The sequence below is a fragment of the Gobius niger genome (genome assembly GCF_951799975.1).
Source record: "Gobius niger genome assembly, chromosome: 7".
NCBI lineage: Eukaryota > Metazoa > Chordata > Actinopteri > Gobiiformes > Gobiidae > Gobius > Gobius niger.
The window spans coordinates 21,990,639-22,011,351 of NC_136858.1; the positions used below are offsets into that span (position 1 = coordinate 21,990,639).

The 20,713-nt window shown below is 39.4% G+C and overlaps 3 protein-coding genes across 3 annotated transcripts in view; all 3 read left to right on the forward strand.

The window, feature by feature from the left end:
- The window catches only part of wipf1b (WAS/WASL interacting protein family, member 1b), a 170,815-nt gene that overhangs the window by 33,589 nt on the left and 116,513 nt on the right, over nt 1-20,713 (forward strand). The gene's annotated exons all lie outside the window — the stretch shown is intronic.
- LOC306965813 (protein FAM161A) lies at nt 1,664-4,739 on the forward strand. The gene is made up of 4 exons (XM_079560371.1): nt 1,664-2,062; nt 2,420-2,691; nt 3,541-3,705; nt 3,880-4,739. The coding sequence occupies exons 1-4, from the start codon at nt 1,970-1,972 to the stop codon at nt 4,694-4,696; spliced, it is 1,347 nt and encodes a 448-aa protein (XP_079416497.1). The 5' UTR covers nt 1,664-1,969; the 3' UTR covers nt 4,697-4,739.
- Nucleotides 4,966-7,854, forward strand: LOC306965153 (uncharacterized protein; the record flags this gene model as incomplete). Its single annotated transcript, XM_079559396.1, has 7 exons — nt 4,966-5,056; nt 6,878-7,017; nt 7,119-7,229; nt 7,317-7,347; nt 7,425-7,475; nt 7,648-7,719; nt 7,796-7,854. Exons 1-7 carry the CDS (start codon nt 5,005-5,007, stop codon nt 7,852-7,854), a joined length of 516 nt encoding a protein of 171 aa, XP_079415522.1. The 5' UTR covers nt 4,966-5,004.

Here is a 20,713-nt window from a genome sequence, read left to right on the forward strand (position 1 = left end):
TGAAGACAGACACAATACAGTATCGGTAAATTAACATCCACCTGTTGCTTTTTACCAGAGACAGTACAAGAGTAAAGCCATTTGCTATTGCCAACAGAGGACGCAAAACAAACACATAATCAAACGCTCTTATGAAAAAAGTACGAAGAAAACATTTTGTGTGGTGAGTCGTAGTAAGTGGCCAGATTGTGATGACTGTTTGCTTTACCACTCACTGCTTGAACACTGCACCATTCATGCGACGCCAGCTCAGTGAGGATCCGAGTGGAAACAGGACCCACACGTTTACGCACAAAGGCACGTCTGTGCGCGCGGCCATGCTGCCCTCTGGCTGGACCTATGCAGCAGGTGAGTTACGAACTCATCTCTGAGCGATGAAATTAAATCTCAGTTTGTCTGATCAAGAATAATCACACTCAGATCAACTTTATTAATAATCATGATTGATTATTCTAGTCAAAGGCAAAGATGTTTGAGCTTGTTATTTGTTGTAGTGGTAGTAGACTAGTTAGTGGTTGTGGTAAATTGTTATTTCATCCGCATTAAATAACTATCTGAACAACCCATTAAAAAGCTCTGTTTTTCGAGGGTCACACTGTTAGGTTATATTAGTTGCAAGTCCCAGCAATGGAACTGTGTCCACGGTCACTACTAAAGAAAAGCTTTGTTAAATGGCTCCATCTAGTGGACACATATCGTGTACAGCCTGTCAAAAGACTTTACTTGACCTAACTTTTAGATGTTTTAGTATTGCTTTTTGTTTGGCGTGTTTAATTTTGCACTTTGGTATTTAAAATAAGTACAATTAACAACTTGAATAGTGTTGAAAGCTGCATGTTCTTCCTTTCGAGGCTAGCTATGTTTGGATGCTCATGATCCATTACTGTTATATAGAATATTTTCTGCTGCTCGAAAAATAGGCACTAAAGGGTTTTGAAGAAGACTCATTTTGCATGTAACTTTATGGGGATATTGCCTGCTAAACCTTGGCATATCCTTAACTCACTCTCATCCTTTCTCAAGGGTTCCTAATGACTCCTGCTGAGCGGCTCTGGGCTGGATGGATGGAGTGAGACAGGAGACAGATGGGACATGCTGGAGTTACAGGAGGTCAAGGGACTTGGGATGACAGTAGCGGACGGTCAAAGTAAACCAATTAAAGCACTTGGACTTGGAGGTTTCACTACTTTCATTTCTCTGTTTCGAAAATTATTCTACAAAAAAAAACATGGAGGTAAAATGTATAAGCCCAGTCATTTTTCACAAAACTAAACAATTTTTTCAGACCATATCCACACATGTTCACATTTGTTGAATTGATCTACATATATAATTGAACAGCAAATTAAATTAAATAAAACTTAAACTTATTTTTACCTTTCAAATCCTGACCAACATGTCGATGACTAAAAGTCACTGACTATACAGCAGTGATTCTGAAGCTTTTCACACCAACACGTATTTTTCCTTCCAAGTAATCCAGGCCTAGATCAAGGGAGAATAGAGGGAAAATGAGAATGAATGGCAAAATTAACATGGTCTCGATTTACCACCACAGTTTGAGAACCACTGCTCCATATTAGCAACATGTTGTGCTCTTGTTGACATTGATATTTGTTGTTCTGACTTCTTGACATTTGCCGCAGACCGTTTGCTGGTTGCAACAGGTGCATTTAAGCTACTTAATATGCCAATCAGATTTGGGAGGATCCACATCTTCTGCTGTCTTCACGTTCGCAGGTGAAAAGCCTTCGGACCATATGGCTCATCTGGTTAACAGCACCCTGGTGACGGAGAAAACGCCACTCCTCCCGGTGATAATGGGATAAGGCCTCCGTCTCATAATCTTTTCTGCTGCTGCACAAACAGGTCAGTGTGTGAAGTCTGTGGGAGACTGCACATCCTCACTAATGCGCTGCTCCAGCAACTGGGCTCCCACTGTATAAAGAAACTGAGCTTTGAGAAGAAAATGGCAACGGTTCATCGATCGACCTCGCTGGAAAACAAACAGCTGATGTCTTTGTACAGAGGAGAAAACAAGCACTCGTCTCAAGGCTGTGAGGTGAGTTCAGAACTGTAGGTTCAGCAGTTTACAGTAATGTGCAATGCCAGGTAATTATCCTTCTTAAATGCTCTTCATGTAGGCAGTACCAATATTCATAAATGTTTTCTGTTCATGCACTTATGCAGCATTTTTTTAATCTGAAAACTAATGAAATTGCAACTGGTACCTCTGAAAAATTGGCAAATCAATAATAAATAGTGGTATAGGGCAAGTGGCAAGATTTACAAGGTTTATACGGGTTTAAATGCTATTTGTAGTAGTGGTAAAACATGTAAGAACAGCAGACCATCTCTGAAGTTGAATAATTATAATTATCTCTGTTATGTCACATTCTCCCTCTCGTCTTCAACACAGGAGCGATGTGCAGACAGCGGTGATGAGGGCAAAGGCAGAGGCAGCATCCGCAGCTCTGTTTCTCTGGAGATCTACGGGCTGCAGAAGGAGCAGCAGGAACAGCAGGTCTACTTCTCCAACCAGGAGTACTACAAGAGGTTGGAGGAGCTCAAGAGCGCACACCTGAGGAACATAGCCGAACTGGAGCGCATGTACATCAGCCAGGCTGTAGAACGATACAACAGGGAGGGTGATGGAGCGAAGAGCAACACACAGAACCGACGACTGTTCAGGTGGAGTGCCTCTTATCTCTTACATTGAATTTAATATACGCAAAACACGTTTTGCTAAAAATGTGATGTGTAGTTTAACCCAGCAGGTGGCACTGTTAAGTACTTACAATATATCTTATACCAAATACATTTCCAACACTGTTCTTCCATAATATAGGCAGAGGTGGGTAGAGAAGCCAAAAATATTTACTAGGGTAAAAGTAACGTTACCTCGAAATACAAGTACAAGGAAAAGGTAGGAAACAATTACTCAAGCAAAAGTAAAAAAGTACTTGAAAAAGAAAATGTTACTTCAGTACTGTGAGTAACTGTTTGAGGGAAAAGTCAAATTTATTTTCACTGACGGTAGAAATTATGTGAAAAAAAAAAATCAATTTACAAAGAAAATTCCACGAAAATGGCATGAAAATACAGAAAAACTAAATTATTCTGAAAAACAAGTTGCACGAGACGATCTACATGTGTTTTCTAGATAAAAATGAAGCATTTGCTGCTTAAATATTTTCTCAGAGTGGAAAATGTACAGATCAATTTAATTAAGTAGAAAAATAAAAAGTACTGTATGATAAAACTAAAACTAAAGGAAGTACAATTTCTTCAAAAAGTTATACTCAAGTACATGTATTTGAGTAAATGTAAGTGGGTACTACTCGCATCTGTATATAGGCTTTATTGTGCTGTATTATACAGCACATCCTCATCAGCCACTTAATGTGAAAAGATCTCATACATTACAAAGCAACATAATGAGTAGAACTGGTATTCTTATGTATTAGTTGCCCATGACTGTATACTGTATTCTGAATACTGTAATGTTAGTTAAAAAATAGCGTACTCTACAATCTCCAGTGATGGCCCAGTGAGACGACTGCAGAGGATCAACTCTCAGGAGGAGCTGGACTTTCATGACACCTCCAGTGGCTCAGACCAGTCTGAACTCTGTGCAGAGGAGTGCAGAGAGGAGGAGATGGACAAACAACAAATGACAACAGCAAAAGACACTACTTTTGGCAGGTTGGTAAATATAAGATGTTTTCATACATATTCCTGGCTGAGGGGAAACGCTTTATCAGTACATTTTGTGTCTAAGTATTTTTGCAACAAGGACATTTAAAGCAGGGGTTGTGAAGCTGTTAACGAAGCAAATAACGGTAAACTAACTTACATGATTTTTGTTTTCCCTCGTAGACTGATGCTGAGCCCCGAAGAGCCAAAGAAGCAGAGGCCACTTCGATTCCAATCCAAGAACCTCAAAGCTAAAATGTTAGGTCTAAGTGGGGTCAAAGCTAAGGCTAAGTCTAAGGTAACCATTCCAAAACCATTTCAGATGATGCTGCGAGAGGAGGAGAGAAAGAGGCACAAGGTACGCACACGTTCGGAGGTGGAGCTGGAGAACTCCATGCTGAAACGAGAGCTGGAAGAACTGAGGGAGTGCAAAAAACAGTTTCGGGCATCACCGGCCCCTACTCACATCCACCTGCCACTCTACGAAGTGGTCAGCCAGAGGTTCAGCCAAAGACCCGCTATTCTGGGCAAGTGTAACCCAACTAAGCAGCCTTTTGAATCCACCAAACAATTTGAGTTTCTGGAGCGAGAGAGGAGGAAGAGGGAGGCGAGGATAGTGGCAGAGCTTGGCAACCTGTGTCCAAGAGACGAGACACGCCAGTTCAAAGCCAGACCAATGCCCAGGTCAGTGTACGGCCCAAAATACAATGCAGTCCCACAGTCTCAGTTTGTCTCAATGGAGCGAGAAGTCACAGAGGGACACAGTGATCCAAACTCTGACCTGGAAACAGAGACGGTCAAGGAAGAAAACACAGCACCTGATGGGGAAAAATCCTCAAAATGCCCATTATCCAAACCAGTGAAGAAACAGATTGAGGTTTCAATTGAAATGGTTAAAGAGAAACCGTGGTCTTACATCGACCCACTTAGAACCACAGCATGTAATATGTGTTCACCACTCCAACCGACCATAGAGAAAAGTGACTACATTAGTGTGTAAAGAGTCCAAAGAAGTGTACTGCATTCAATCAATATAGGCTATTATGATACTACTATATGCCATCTACTGAGTCGTCTGTAATATGTCATACAGTGTGTTTTGTGCTTCAATAAAATAAGTTATATGATCTTGTTTGTTGTAATTTCTGAACATAAAAAGTTATTGAGAATGTTTGTAAATACTCCTCATGCTGCTGCTCCTCCCTCCCTCATGAATCACGCTAGGTCTGACGCGCACGTAGGCTACATGCCCCCATGTTACCGGTTATTATTGCTCATCATCAGTTACAGCGTGGCCGCAGAGGAGAGATGGTCGCGCTTCCGCGTCTGTGTTGCACCATGATGGCACTTTTGCTCATGCGTGAGTAACTTCTAAAAACACTTTCCTTCAACTGCTTCATAGGAATTTAAAGCAACTTGTTTGCTTGAATTTTAAGCATAGTTTTGATTTCGCATTGGCATAATTGCATCACCAGGCTGAGTGTTTCACACCATACACACTCAAACTATATAAGTGATTTACAAGATCAAATGTTGTAAACGCATTATTTTTAATGCCAAATGGCAACGCGCAGAGATTGGGCGCGCCCCCTGTAGTAGCGTACTGTACGTACTGTAGTAGATACTTGAAATCTGCATCAGCATCATATTGCATCAGCAAACCGAATTATGATTCAGTGTCCTACTTAGATCCATGGTCCTACTACACATACGGCAGAACGTGTGTTCACTATCATAGGTTAAAGGCGAAGGTCAGATGGTGTTTAGAGTTGCCAAATTATAATTTATACAAGCTTTATCAGCCCTTTTTGTATCTATGAATTACGTAGGCTATTTGAGTACAGCATGGGCCTGTCGTTGTGTGTGACTAAAACGGTAAAACAGAGATGCAACGTTATATAGTTTTGATACTTTGTTGCCGAGAAGTTTCATCATTTTTGTCACACTTGCGCGTTATCGTCACGTGACGTGAATCCGGAGAGCGGAAGACAACAGTCAGGAAATCAACCCATATGGAACAGACCGATACTGGTGCTCGTTTTGTGTTGTTTAGCTGAAATCTCAGACATGGGGAACAAACGACTCAGGTCTATTCTTTGGCGATGTTGTGCCACAGATTCCTGCCGTAAGGATGGCTGTACGGTAGGAATCTGTTTTGTAAGCTTTACCGTCATCTCAGCGATTATGCATAGTTTTGTTTATTTAGACAGAGGTGGGTCTGTGGACAACAGATGAAAAATAGCCTTCTTGGCTAATTCATGTGCATTTACAGAAATGTTCATTAATGCGCAATGTCCCTGTCAAATAAACTAATAAAATGAGAAAACGTAAAGAAGCCAAAATATTAACTCAAGTAAGAGTAATGTTATTTTGAATTAATAGTAAGGTCTTTTCAAGTACAATTAAAAAGTAGTGAACCAAACAATTACTCAAGTTTAAAAAAAGTATTGGAGAAAATGTTCCTTGAATAGGCTACTGAGTAACTAACTGAAATCTAATAATAGATTTATTTTCAATGACGCTGTAAATGGTGTGAAACAAAGCATAAAATCATGTGGAAATGGTCTAATATTTACAAAGAAAATTCAACTTACAAACTTACAGTAGAAAAAGTAACTATTTCTTTTACTCAAGTAAGAGTACGGACACTTCATTATAATTTTACTCAAGTAGAAGTAAAAAGCATCCTATGATAAAAACTTCTCTAAGAAGAATGAGAACAATTTCTTCAGAAAGTTACTCAAGTGAGTACTATCCGCCTCTGCATGTAGACTCTTAAGTTGTTGACTGGTTCCCAACCAGTTTTGTCTTGCATGTACTGTAGTTCCACTGGCCTCGAGGGCGTGTCCCCCGATTATTAGAAAGTGATCAACAAAACTGAATTGCTTTCACATTCAAACATTTTACTTTCCTTGAACTATCTTGAACTTTCATTATATTGAATTATTATACTTTCAATCTGCAATAATTACAAATACCCTCTGCAAAGTGCTCAGGTACTGCCCCAGGGGTCACGGTGCCCCTGGTTGGGAAACACAATGCCTTGGTACCATGAATTTCTAAAAACTTGTGAACCTGTTGTGCCTGGATAACTAAGAATGAGCTCGTCCGCGTTGGTCCATTTAGAGTCTTTTATGTCAACCTGAAAAACAATGTGAATTTTTTTTGTTTCCTGTTTTAGTTGCACACAAGTTCGCGATATCTGGGCCTGTACCTCACTGCTTTGTTCACATTGAACATGGTAAATACACACACTACCAAGTCGAAATGCAGCAACCGCCATCAGAAGAATGTGAATGTGAGTCATGGAACAATGGCACTGTAAGTATTAGCTCAATAGCCGATTAGTGTTTTAAAATATTGTTTTATATTCTCCTTGTTTGTCCATGGTTGATTTAAAGCCTATCACTTTTGATCTTCAGAATTTTGTGTTGGCCAACTGTAAAGGGATGGATAGTGGGGTTCTGAACAAAACTGCTACCTCCCTGTTCACATCAGAATGCATCGAAAAAATTACTTACGAACTCGGCTGCGTAAGTATTTCAAAGGGTTAGTTTTGTTTGTTATTTTGATTTGTGTGAGTAGACAAGAACTTAAAAGATTTCTCTTTTTCCCTTGAGAAGAAGCAACCCATTAAGGTCGTCTGTGCTGGTGAGTTTTGTTGTGATCTCTAAATTAGCAGTGCTCTCAGGTTAAAATGAATGGTAACTTTTCGTCTTCGTTTTCAGCAAACTGCACTCAAACTGAACGTCAAGCTTCTGAGAGCCACAGCAATGAAGGTAACCATGTTATGCTGTTTGCATTAAAAGATATGAATTACGACACACAACTAGTTAAATCAGTGCAATGTAAGAAATGCATTATACTTACTAATTATTTGGATGTTATAGCCTTTTGTATGCACATTCTAGACCATTTAGTTGTTAAATGAAGTAATACTTTTTCCTTCAGCTGATCGCAGTCACCTTTTTGCCTTCCTTGCCCTGTGTGTTTGCCTGGTTCTTGCAGTGGTTACTGTTTCAGGTAGGCTCTTCTTACATATTTGTTAAAAATAGATTCCGTAAATATGGAATTTAGTGTCTGACTTACATTTTTGTAGCATATCTGTGTAATCGGAAAAATGAGAAGAGGATGCGTGAAAACCCATCTGAAGTGTGAATAAAGTGACGTTTACACTGTAATCCGAGGTAGGCAAAGCAAACCTCAAGCAAACTACTGCTTATGCATTTTTCATTATTACTCCTCACTGAATAGTTATTCTAGCCACTTCTATAGGGGGTATGCAGAAAGTACTCTATTGTGATACAGCAGTCATTCCCAAAGTCCGGGACATCAGCCCCCTTATCGATCCGGGATGCTCACGGGGTCCCCCAATAATTATAATTTACTCCAAAGTATTTTACAGCTAAAATTGTGGTAGTACATTTTACTTAATTAATGTATTTTAACTTTCAAAATCAATATTTTCCAATGAACTTGTTTGTGAACATCTTCAAACAAAAATCTTTGTAGTGCTTCTGAGGCCCACCAGGGGGCCCCGGACCCCACTTTGGGAACCACTGTGATACAACATAGTAACAGAGCCAAATGAGTGCAAGTCTGCATAGTTATTATTTCATCTGACACTCCGTAACCTTTATATGAAGATTGTTTGTATGCAACTGTGTCATGATTGTATGTGTTAATTTTAAAAAGGGCTTGACATTTCAGCGAGTAGCAATCTAAATATAGATTTTTATTTATTTTTTGACAACCCAACTGTGATATACAGTAAAATGTACTCTTTCAATGTAGCTTTAGTTTTAACCCAATCATTTGTCTGTGTTTGGCCGATAAACTGTAACTGTGTCAATGTCAAGCCCTCCCTTTGATGATCACATTCATTAGTCTAATGTTCGCACATTGAAGTGTTAGTTTCCTAAATATCAGATCATTTTACAGCCAGTCTATAAGGTGTTGTCCTCACTCAGAGATTAACGTTCAAACTAGAAACCTTGAGGCTGTGGAAGCTGAGAGACTTTCTGCTGCACCAGAGAGTGCACTTTGAGTACCAGTAACACTAAACATTTAATCTAAACATTTAACCACATGAGGTAAGCTACAGCTGTGGAAGCTATGGATCAGCAGCTGTCCCCGTATTTATAAATGTGAAGCTACTAATAAATATATTTGTATTATGTTATTGCATTATGAGAAATATATATATATTTATTATAAATTCATTTGTATTATATTAATAATATAATAAATATCAGTAATACTGTATATAAAGTAAACTAGCATTTCATGCCTTATAGTTATTATATCTATATTATAACTCTTATATTATATTAAAAAATAAAGATTTATATGTTATTATTTTCATATTGTATGCAAAACAAATACATGTGGTTACAATAACAAACATTAATGGAAAGTGATGAGAAGTGATTTCATGTGTCAACATTTTCTCTGTAAACATTTCACTTATTACCTTCTACTACAATAAAACATTGTGTGTAAAACTATTGTCATTGTTTTGAGAGTTGTGGGAGGGGGTGTGACTTTGGTGTGGGCTGATTTTAGTAATCATCAAACATTGGGCATCAGCCTGTGGGGTGAGAGTCTTCTGACAGGAACAGACCCAAATATAGCTCTTGGCAATTCCTTCATACCTTAGGGATTTCCCAGTGACGACTGCCTGCAGTTCTTATCACCAAGACTTTATACTTTACAAAAGCTTCTCAAGTCCAGTAGCTACTATGAAGTTTGCTGTATTGATTTAGCTTTCTCTTACATTAAACAAGGTTAATACTATACAAACAACTAAAACCAAAACTCTTTTAACTTCCAAAGCAAGTGAGTTTATCCTAATCCTCTAAAGTAGCCTAATCTTACATTGTTTTTTCAGTGACATTTCAACTTTCATCACTCTTTAAAGATCAATGAACTTAACTGGAAACGTAACCATAGTTGAAATAAGATTAAATCAGCGAGCGACATTGAAATCCACTAAAATAATTTTGCCATTCAAATGAGCCAAGTCGAGCTCTGATAAAAATCTCTCAAAATCTTAACTACAGGTCAAGTGAGGTCTTTAATGTTGAACAATCAGCATGACTCACTCGGCCTGTGAGAGATGTTTTGCATGAGGGAGGAGTCTTAAAAGAAATCACCCGATTTCTTGTAAGTGGATCGCAACATAGACTGTGTATATTAGCAGCAGTGTTACCATGGAGACCGCTCCCCTTCTTTCAGTGTTTACATTATGGGACTTTAAAGTTTAAATTCTGGTGCGTGATTTTATCTGATTGTTTATTTTTTCTCTCTCTCTATCTACTTGTGTATTTCTGCTTGTAATCCATGTGGTGGCACTAGGCACTGCTTGAAAAACAATCGACTGATTGAAAACACTGAATTTGTTTGCATCACCCTTTTTATGATGTCTCAAGCACAATAGACTTTATATGCTATATTAATGTGTGCATTTTTGCTAAGACTTCTTAATCGCATTACTTCAATGGCTCCAAAACTATTCCTTCTTATGGCTTCTTTAAAAGTCTTCTTTGGCCATAAGACTGACTTACCAATGATATAAGAGATGATCAAAATCATACACTGGGAATGATTTCACTTGTTTGCGAGGTTCTGTGAGCTGCAGCGTCTTGAGAGTGAAATGACAAAAAATAAATCCTTAGTGTAAATTTGCCTATACAAAAACATGTCATACAGTAAGGTGTTGGGAACCAATCATTACGTAAACAGGAAGTTAGATGAGCAGAGCACATGGAACAAAAACAAATCTCTTATGAGTCACTTGCCTTGCATTTGCACCCTTTTAGCTGATGTTCAAAATTATAACAATAGCCTAATATGAAACATTGTTGTTAGTTATGCAAGATGTCCAGTTAGTTAGTTTATTGTTTACTGAAACAGGGACAATATACAAAACTATTAGTCTTTACAAAAGAAGAGATGATTTGTACCAGATTAAGCAAAGTTATTTTCCATCTGAAGTCCCTGGACAGGTGAGTACACAAAAAATTAACATTTATAAATCTAATGTACAATAAAATCACTATATAAAATACATTATAAGCTTTTTTCTAACAATGTATACAAAAAAACTAAACAATCCCAACAATTTACAATACATTCATCAATGCTGACACTACTGAAGATCTAAAATTAACTTTTTCAAATTTAGAGTAAAACTATTAAGATACAGACAATTTCAGACTGAAATATAGTAATCTTGAAATACAGCTTTTTTTGAATTGCAGGTTGAAGATTGTAACCTGAAACCCTGAAAAATTACTTATACTAAGTAATACGTATTGTTTTGAACAAGGCCTATAGCAACTCATGACATACTCGGGCCAACACGGAGACGCTAATGCTTTTATCACCAGTCGTATCGACTACTGTAATGCCCTGCTTTCTGGTCTTCCCAAAAAGAGTATCTCAGGTTTACAACTCTTACAAAATTCAGCAGCTCGTGTCCTGACGAAGACCAGGAGGCGGGACCACATTACACCGGTTTTAGAATCGCTGCATTGGCTCCCCGTGTGTTTCAGGATCGATTTTAAAGTTCTTTTAATGGTTTTTAAATGTCTTAATGGTCTTGGTCCTTCTTATCTTTCAGAACTGCTTTTACCCTATGAACCTTCACGGCCACTTCGCTCCTCTGGCAGAGGTCTCCTTGTTATTCCTAAAGTCAACAAAAAGAGTTATGGCGAGGCGTCTTTCCAATATTACGGCCCTCGCCTCTGGAACGACCTGCCGGAGGAGCTCAGGGCTGCAGAGAACGTTCATGTTTTTAAGAGCAGGCTCAAGACCCACCTTTTTAGCTTAGCTTTTAGCTGATTTCTACTGACTTATTTATTCAGTTATTTTTATTATTATTTATGTTTATAATTATATTATACTAGTTTTTAGTTAGTTTTATATATATGTTTTTATTATTCTAATGTTATTATTTGCATATTGCATTTTTGCATTTTTAGAATTTCCAGTGTTTCCTCTGAGGGAGCCCTCTGCCCCGGGAGCGGTGGTTGGCTGTGGCTGTGTGGGCGCTGTCCTCTGGGTGCCCGGACGGAGGTGTGGCGATTCTGCTGCACCTCCGCGGGGTGTCCGGTGCGGTGCCCTGTGGCTGTGGCTGATGTACCGCTCCCGGTGCAGACGGCTCCTCTGATGGCATTTCCTTACCTGGTTCATCTGTACCCAGACTCAGCACTACGTCCATTATCTCATCGTGTGTGTGTGTGTGTGGCTGCGTGTGTGTGTGTGGCTGTGTGTGTGTGTGTGGCTATGGGGAGGGGGGTGGGGAGAGCAGTGTTGTCTGTTTGGAAGAGTGGGTGGTTGGGTGGGCGGGAACTGCTTTTAATCTGTAAAGCACTTTGTGTTACAACCTTGTATGAAAAGCGCTTTATAAATAAAGTTTTGATTGATTGATTGATTGATTGATTGATACTCAAGATAGAACTTTTGGGATGGTGAAAGGGGGTGAAGAGCAGCGAGAGACAGAGGTTTGCAGCTAGGAAACGAACCCACGACAAAAAGGTTGGAAAAGTGTTTTGTTATCCCATCCTATCACCTCCCTATATATAGGATCACTCCCCAAAATGATATGCTATGAAAAAAAAATATATAGCAATTTGGGAAAAAAAGGAAAAGCTAAAATGATAAGTGAAGTTCAGATCTGGGTTAAAAAATATAGTAGCTTTAGCTCAAGAAATAAAAGACAGATATCAATAAAAACAAATGTCAAAGAAGGAAAGCTCCTAACTGGCAGAGAGAACCCTGATAAGGTAAACAAATGCGCCCCCCTGTGGCCATATACAAACACTACATTCCTGGTGGCTGAGTGGACGGTTTGCGTATGTGCCTCAAAGCAGGAAGGTCCCGGGTTCAGTTCCCGGAACGTGCAGGCCTTTGTGTGTGGAGTTTGCATGTTTATTTCCCTTGTTTATTTCCCCAGTCCTGGATGGGTTTTGCTTACACTGATTCACTGCACATACATTTATTTATGTCTGACACAATCAGACATGACAGAAAAAGCTAAAACAAGATTCTTTTTCACAGCACTGAAATTGAGCTCCCATTACAATTATGGCCCGAATAGGCAAATTGATGCATGCCCTGATTGCATAGTTATAGTCTATTTAATGTAGATGTTCATAACTGAGTGGTAGCCAATAAAATAAACGGAAATGAAATACATTAAGGATAAGGAAGGTGCTTTATTTGACATTATACAACAACCATACAACAACATTTGTCCTCTACATTTGACCCATCCTTGGACGCCTAAGGAGCAGTGGGTGGTGGCAGTGCGGCGCCCGGAGACCCATCTCCAGATGTGGAGCCAGGCTGATGGTCAGTATCACCTGGCTGGAGGATTCACCTATTGCACATGTTTTTTAGTGATATAGAGGAAGCCGGAGTACCTGGAGGAAACCTAAGCAGAGACACGTTGTGAACATACAAACTCCACACAGAAACACCCCAAGGGTAAATTCACCCCTTTGATAGAAGCTCAAGTTGTTGGTATACTTTTTGAGTCTGTTTTCTTTCCGCTCCCTTCTGTCTACTTACACGGTGCTTTAAAGACCACTTACATAAATGTCAGCTATTGAAAACGATAAAGTTTATGAAAAAACAATGACATAAACTGCAAGTGAGGAGGTGGAGTTGGCTTCTCTTTCTTGCGTCTCTAAATAGACACTGCACATTATGATGAAGATGTTGACTGGGTCCAATATATTGTGCCAAAAATCCATCATCAGAAAGACAAAAGGTTAAAAAGTTAAATTCTTTCAGCTCAAGCTCTATGCACAACTATCTCCCAGCTCCACAAACTGTAAAGACACACTGTATTTCCTCGGATAGGTTGATTATACAGCTGAGTGCCTCATCTCTGGAGCAATTGATCCATTTAAGGTAATTAAAAAGGCGATCAGAGCAATCATCAGAGTGAAACATCCTTCGAGACATATCTCCAACATCAAAGAATTAGTATGCAGCTCATTGAGGGGGTCTTTAATGCGTGCAGATTTCGTTGGCAAAGATGGCATCCATAGCAAATCTCCGCTTTTGACCCAAAGTTACAGCTACAACCACATTCTGAATGACTTTTCAAAGGCAGCTAATTTGCTTTTTCCCCAACCTTTGCGCAAATCAAACATATCAGCTAATGTTACAAGCCAGATTGTTAGCCACATTTCCTCCGGGGTTTTTAAATTTACACTTCAGTATTGTCAAGTTAATTGCCATCGACTGCGAGAGAGCGCAATCCTTCCATTTGCTTTCATTTGTTGTTAATTGGTGCCTTTTGTAGCTGAGCGGTGTCAGAGCAGGGATTCATTTGCAGTCTGAGGTGCAAAATGACTCCGTCTGTTTCTTCACAAGCAGAAAATGGGAGTTTTTAATTGTAAGTTTGTGATATTTTCGTTTTTTGGAAGATTCAGAGGGCAAGATCAGAGCCAAAGTAGAAAACAACTATGAACTGGTTTACTTTAGCACTTTTAGAAGCATATTTCCAAAATTATGGGGGAAACATTTAGCTTCCCCATACTATATCTCGTTAGATTATTGAGAAGCATTGAGTAATTTCCTTGCCTTGCTCGTAACAAGAATATAGATAGAAGTACTAGAATCCCAGGATATTATTTCAAATACGTTGCCCACAGTAGCCTAGATTACCAAAGATATCATGGCCATGGCAACAAATCTATACTAAGTTTCCTTTAACCAGTACTTAAAGTGCATATGACAGGTTTTAATCCTTTTGTACTTATAACTTAGTTTGATGGATAATGTCTGTGGTAATCAGTTATTTCAGAGTAGCAGCAATTTAAAAGTTGGGTAAAAGGTCATTTTATTTGTGACCTAAAAGAAAATTCACTCATTTATCATTAGTAGAACATTGTTGGCACAGCAACAGTTAAACATGTTTTCCTCTATGTTACTTTCTGCCTAATAAGGAAGTGAAATAATAAACATCCAAAAAATGTCTACAGAAAACCTGGTACTTTCGTTTGCATAATCTAAAGCAGACCTGGGCAAACACCGGCCCGCGGGCCACATCCGGCCCGTGCCATGATTCAATCAAAAAATGTCAACAAGAAATAACAGTAGGTATCAGCTATTCAAAGTTTAGTGTAATGTACAGGATCAAATTGAGCAGAATAAGGTCGAGTTATTGTTGGTGCGGCTTCTCATGTAGCCCCTTATGAAAATTAATTGCCCAACCCTGATCTAAAGTATAATTGTGTTTAATGAGTCATATGCACTTTAAACAAGTAACATAGTATTTATAGTATTATCCACTAGATAAATTTAGTATTGAACAGATAATATTTTTTACAGTACCTGTCCAATCAATCAATAAAAATAGAAACATCTGTAGTTTTCTGCCATTTCGGAGGCGGCAAAGATATCTTTTACTTTACTAGTATCAAGCAATGCTCATACATTTTTTCTAAACACTTCAAACAAAAAACAAAAAATAATTAAATAAGCAAGCTTGGATCTAAGACTGGTAATTGCAAATTTATTTTGAAATACGTGCTCCCATTCAATAGTGGACCCCTTTGAAACTAGCTGATTGGCTTCTTTCTAGTTATTTATTATTATTATTTTTTTTTTTACCAGGGTCTAGTTTTTGAGGTGAATGGGATTGTCACGTTTCAAAGCTAGCACACTAATTGTCACTGTTTGCTGCTTTTCAAATGTTTGTACCTCTCTCATACCTTCACTAAGAGACCTTCAAATTCAGTGTGAGCCGTGATCATCTGTGACAAATGGCAAAGAAACGACAATGTCCTCTGCGGCTTTAATATATCAAGGGTGCGATATTTCAAAAATAGCGCGAGGTGCTTACAAGTAGACCGTGGATAGCAGATTACCCATGATCCTTTGGGACGAGGCCGCACTAGCGTTGGTGGATTTGACAGAGGGGGAACTGCGAGGCTGAAGTCCTCGGGGTGGAGACAGAGATGGTGACAGGCTGAATGCTGAGTGCAGTTCAAAGACTCAGCAGTTTCTGAGAGGGGGAATTAGAGTCAGTCTGTGCTGGATTTACTGGAGTTTAGTGGCGATGGGGCAGATTCTATTGGCTTTTTACCTCCTGTCTAATCTGGCAGATGAGCATGGGAACCCACAGAAGAGAAAAATGTACGAAATAGTCGGTGTATTATTGTGAAAAAAGTTTGACAATCTAGCATCATGGAGGGCAACCTTTTATTTCCAGCAAAGCAAACAAGAAGCCATTGATATCACACGTTTCTGCAAATAAACCGTGGCTCATATGTGCTTCTGATTTCCGAATATATCAGTCACCGCAGGACTCATTCCAGAAATATTTTGGGTGTGTTTTTGTTCTCATCATTTTTGTAGCCTGCCTGCCAGACTCCTCGCTGGGTGAAGTTTGGTAGCACTTCATATACATTTATTTTCTTCTGCAAACAAGTTAAACCGTTGGAAAAGACCTCACTCTCCCTGACTGTGTAGATGTAGTGTGTGAGTGAGCGGTTTGGGATGGCACAGATTGGCCTTCGTCATGAACCACTAGACTCTCCGGAACACGGGGTTAGAAAGGCAGTTCCCATTGACTATAATGCAGCTTTGAGGCGTCGTAGTTTTTACATTTAACGCTTTATACAAAAAATAGAAAGGAAGTCAAAGCCTTGTTAAAAGTCATGAATGAAATAGTTGATAAAAAAATTAACATATAAAAGTGGCTTCTGATCAAAATGTTAAAACATTTTCATTTTTTTCTGCTAGTTGTGGGTCGGGTTCACGTCTAACAGCCACTAAACATCATCTATTAATCTGTTTATTATGGAGAAACATCAGAAATTATATAAATGCCATGAAATGGACATTCTTACATTGCCATAGTCGGCACTGGCTTCATCATTCCAGACCACGCGGAGAGAAAAAGCTCTACAGGTCCGTGAAGCCGCATTTGTAGGAACACGCTCAGAAAGTAGCGCCATAGACCGGGGCTATTTGTCACACGAGTTTGCTGCTCATCAACAGAAAATCCCACAAGTCAGACCTGCATTAAATGAAAGCTTGAACCTCTCTTTTTTCTATCATATTGCAATAAATAGTCATTAAACTGTCAAACAAAACAAAATCGACTGTGACAATGTCCCTCATGTGCGGGACAAGTTGTCTCAATGTGTGGGGTTGGTTGTCACTATTGTTTTTAATGGAGTTTTTGATGTTAACGTTCAGTTTGACGAACCTTTGTAACTTTTTGCTTTTTGAGATAAAAGGACAAAATATGTTTTAAAACAGTCACAATGCAAGGCCACATGTGTTCGTCAACACTCATTGGAACTAACCGTTGATTTTTTTGTTGATTTTTTTTTAATATATATATTTTTTTTCTATAAAAGCAAATCACCAACAATCGAAGCTGGCAACAAACGGCTTTAGCATGCTAGCTCTAAAAAGACTCAAATCGAAGCTAACATCTGTGTCTTTCAGATCAGTGTCTTTTGTTTAGGGCACTAAACAAAAGTTTGGGAAAAGGCAAGACAATTCAAATGTGCCCTGTCCTCATGTCTTCAGTCCAAATGAGAAAATTACAATTGGAAGAGAAGAAGAATGCCAGTACACATAGTATATATCAGTATCAGCGTGCGGCGCCCTCTAGTGTGGCTATAAAAAGCAAAGTGACAAATTGCCCCGCGTGACAAATAGCTCCCCTACCACAGTTCATATGATTTTTTTTTTTTTTGGTTTATCCTGCTACTAAATACCAGCTTCCATGATGCCAGTTTGGCATAAACACCCGGATTGCCATCTTCATCAATGTTAGAATGTTATTACAACCAATCTATTTTTTGTACGGTAAACAAATGCAACAAGGGAATGAACTATATGACGCCACAGCATATGCTACGTGATTGACTACATGTCACATTCTCCGTCGTCGGCTTAATTTGAAATAGCACTGCTTGCCCTTCCCGAATGAGGGGAGAAGTTAAAAGAAAAACTTTCAGATTCCATTTTATTTTTCAGTGTAATCACCATGGTTTTTGGCTGTGACGGGTGAAAGTAAACAACCCAATGATGGTGAGATTAATTGATTCAGATCCTGTTGTGGCTGCAGGCCTGTCAGCCAAGCATGAATTTAATTAGGACGTCTGGCTCATCTGAGTGAGAAAACAATTGGCCCCAATTTGTGTGGCTTTGGAATCTAAAGTGTGCCCATATAGTGCCAAGTGAAGAGGGCAGAGGAAGCACATTGGAAATTGCACTTGGAAATGATTCAAAAAGAAAAATCCTGGTCTTCAATATGCTTTTAGCCAAAGTAGAAATTCTAATTCTGGTGTCTAATTTGCATGCACCGGCAGGAAACAAAAGTAGTATTATTGAGGATTAGGTGTTGGCAGTGTCTGTAATTTGCAGTTCTATTTTATTCTCCTCCTGCTGATGTGATGTTGTCACTGCCCCGCCGAGCTGCCGCAATCTCAGGGGAATGCTAACACTCAAATAATCGCCTGTGAAGAAGCAGTGCTGTGTGACATGCTAGGTGTTGAAATGGCTTTTCGTCGCAGCCTTTGTTTGAGCCAAACTAAGTTGATTACCCAGTATTTAAACACATAGCAGTATATTATTAAGGCTCAAATGGACATGTAATGTAAGTGAGAGGTTTGAGACAAGTTTTTTTTTTAACTTTGTGTGTAAGGGCATTGTATTTTTCTTCCAACATTGATGGCCCCAGGTTGCTCTAGAGCAGGGGTCACCAACCTTATTTCAGCTGAGGGCTACTTTAAGAGCATTAAGTTGTTCGAGGGCTACCAGTTAAAAACAAATTCTAAAGACTTAAACGTACACTGTTCACTTATAGGTTATTGACCCCATATTATATTAAAATAGCTTTATTTTAAACTCATACCGAGTCACAAGAACCGAAATAACTGTAATTTTAAGAATTAGATTCAAGAAAATGAAGTGTTTTACACTTTAGAAAAAGTCCCAAGGGCTACTGGACATGCCCCAAAGGGCCCCTGGGTGCCCACGGGCTCCACGTTGGTGACCCCTGCTCTAGAGTGTTCATTCATCTTTCTGCACTGAGTCCCCAGCAGGAAGTGTCTTCTCCTGCAAATGTGTATTTCTTAGCAATAGTGATAAGTGTGGGCGTAATTGTAAGCTGACATTGGCACAATCTGCCAATTTGGGGAGATCATTATATCATTATTAGATGCATGCAGCTCTATATTACTCAGGCCCATGCGTTCCCTGATCCATTCCTCCTATTGGCTAGCCTCCAAGTGAGCAACAAGCCGATTGAATCATTGTAAAGCGCTAACTGTCAGTAACAGATAGTTCAGTTAACACGAGGCGACGACTGAGTGACAATCAAATTTCTTTATTTGACTTTTTATTGAACCTGAGAAGTCCCACTGAGATTTCAGAATGCCATTTTCAGACGAGAGTCCTGGCGCTAGAGGGGAACCTATTGTGCATATTTTAATGGCAGGGGTAAACTGGGCAAGACACTTTGCCCCAATGTTTGCACACACTGATGTGGGAATGGTTCCTTGGTTCAAAGCCCAAAGTTCTATATGTGACCATTTATTTAATGAAGTTTAAGCGCAAATTCAACCTGGAAGACCTACCTGCAACATTCATTCATCGCCTCATCACCGGCTGCTCCTCACCAATCATCCAGTCACAGCCCCATCTCAAGCCGCGTCTTCGCGACAGGCAGCCAATCACCGCAGCTGCTCATTCATGCTTCAGCCATTCATCTCCCAGGATCCTCTTCTTAAGCTTCCTCGTCCATCACTCGGCTGTTTCCCAGCTGTGCTGCATCCCTCCTCCACCCCTCCTCCAACTCTCCTCTCCTCTCCTGGCCTCTGCTAGTCGTTGTCAACTGGCTGCCCCGGGTCTCCTCCTCTACCACCACCAGTGCCTGTGAGTCTTTTCATGAAATATTTTCTCCTACAAAATAAAACAACAATGATTAGTGTTCCATCCAGTGCTTAATTTGTAAATTAGTATTTTCAGGAGCACTTTTGGTCTGATGTGATGGATTGGGGGAACAGGCCAAAACATTTCCCGGAACACTCTCATTAGACACCATTATATCAGATACATCTTTTGCCGGATCCTCCAAAATATTTCCCGGATCCTTTACCCTGAATAAAATTGAATTGGGGGAATGCGTTCCCCCAAACGGGGGATCAAATTAAGCACTGGTTCCATCCCAGTAGAAGTGCATGTTACGACCCCAATGAGACTTATGAGAGTGGGAACGGTACTATTATTGTAGATGAGTGAAAAGAAACTCAAAAAATATTGTCAGGCTGAAACAAGAGAGCCTTGAAGCTTATTGAATAATGAAGATTCAACCTGCGTGGTATTAGTAGAATGCCCCTTTAAGCATCTCATTTTTGAGGGGCTGAACCTACATAAACTTACAAAGTTTAGAATTAATTTACCAGCTTGAGATGAATTGACGGGTGCACTTGACTTAGAAAAAGTACATTTATTGAAATCCAAAGACCCAATTTCAGTTCTGTGAGAAATTGTCAGCGTGAAGTTTTAAGTCACAGCTCAGGGGCTGTTTACTATAAGCCCAGCAGTTCATTTATTTTTCCCGAATATGACGGGGGTCCACATCTCACTTTTGAAAAAAAAAACTCAGGCATCCATTTTTTCTTCAAGGTGTCAATAAAAAGAACTCAGATAAGGGAAAAAAGAGCATTTTGTGATTTGTAGAGATTTGTCACTGTCCTGCAGAGTTCAGCACTGGGGAAAACAGTAATCCATCAAACAGGCATATAGCTCACTGGACACTGGCTCTGACCTTCAACCATAAACACCATTATCCATGTATTACAGCCTGTGCTACTGAATAATTAGACCCGAGTATGGAGGACCTTTAGCACTCTGCGCGTGGCTGCCTATAAATATGAATAGAGCGCTGTGATTTGATATCAAGGCAAAGATGATTATATGCTGAGTGGAAAGGCAATGTGTAGGAGGTAGCTGTGATCAGAGTGATGAAAAA

Excerpts from the sequence above, each read along its gene's own strand:
- LOC306965813 (XM_079560371.1), top strand. The coding sequence starts at position 1,970 with ATGGCAACGGTTCATCGATCGACCTCGCTGGAAAACAAACAGCTGATG. Across the intron at positions 2,063-2,419 it reads ACTCGTCTCAAGGCTGTGAG|GAGCGATGTGCAGACAGCGG; the intron begins GTGAGTTCAGAA and ends TCTTCAACACAG. Across the intron at positions 3,706-3,879 it reads AAAGACACTACTTTTGGCAG|ACTGATGCTGAGCCCCGAAG; the intron begins GTTGGTAAATAT and ends TTTCCCTCGTAG.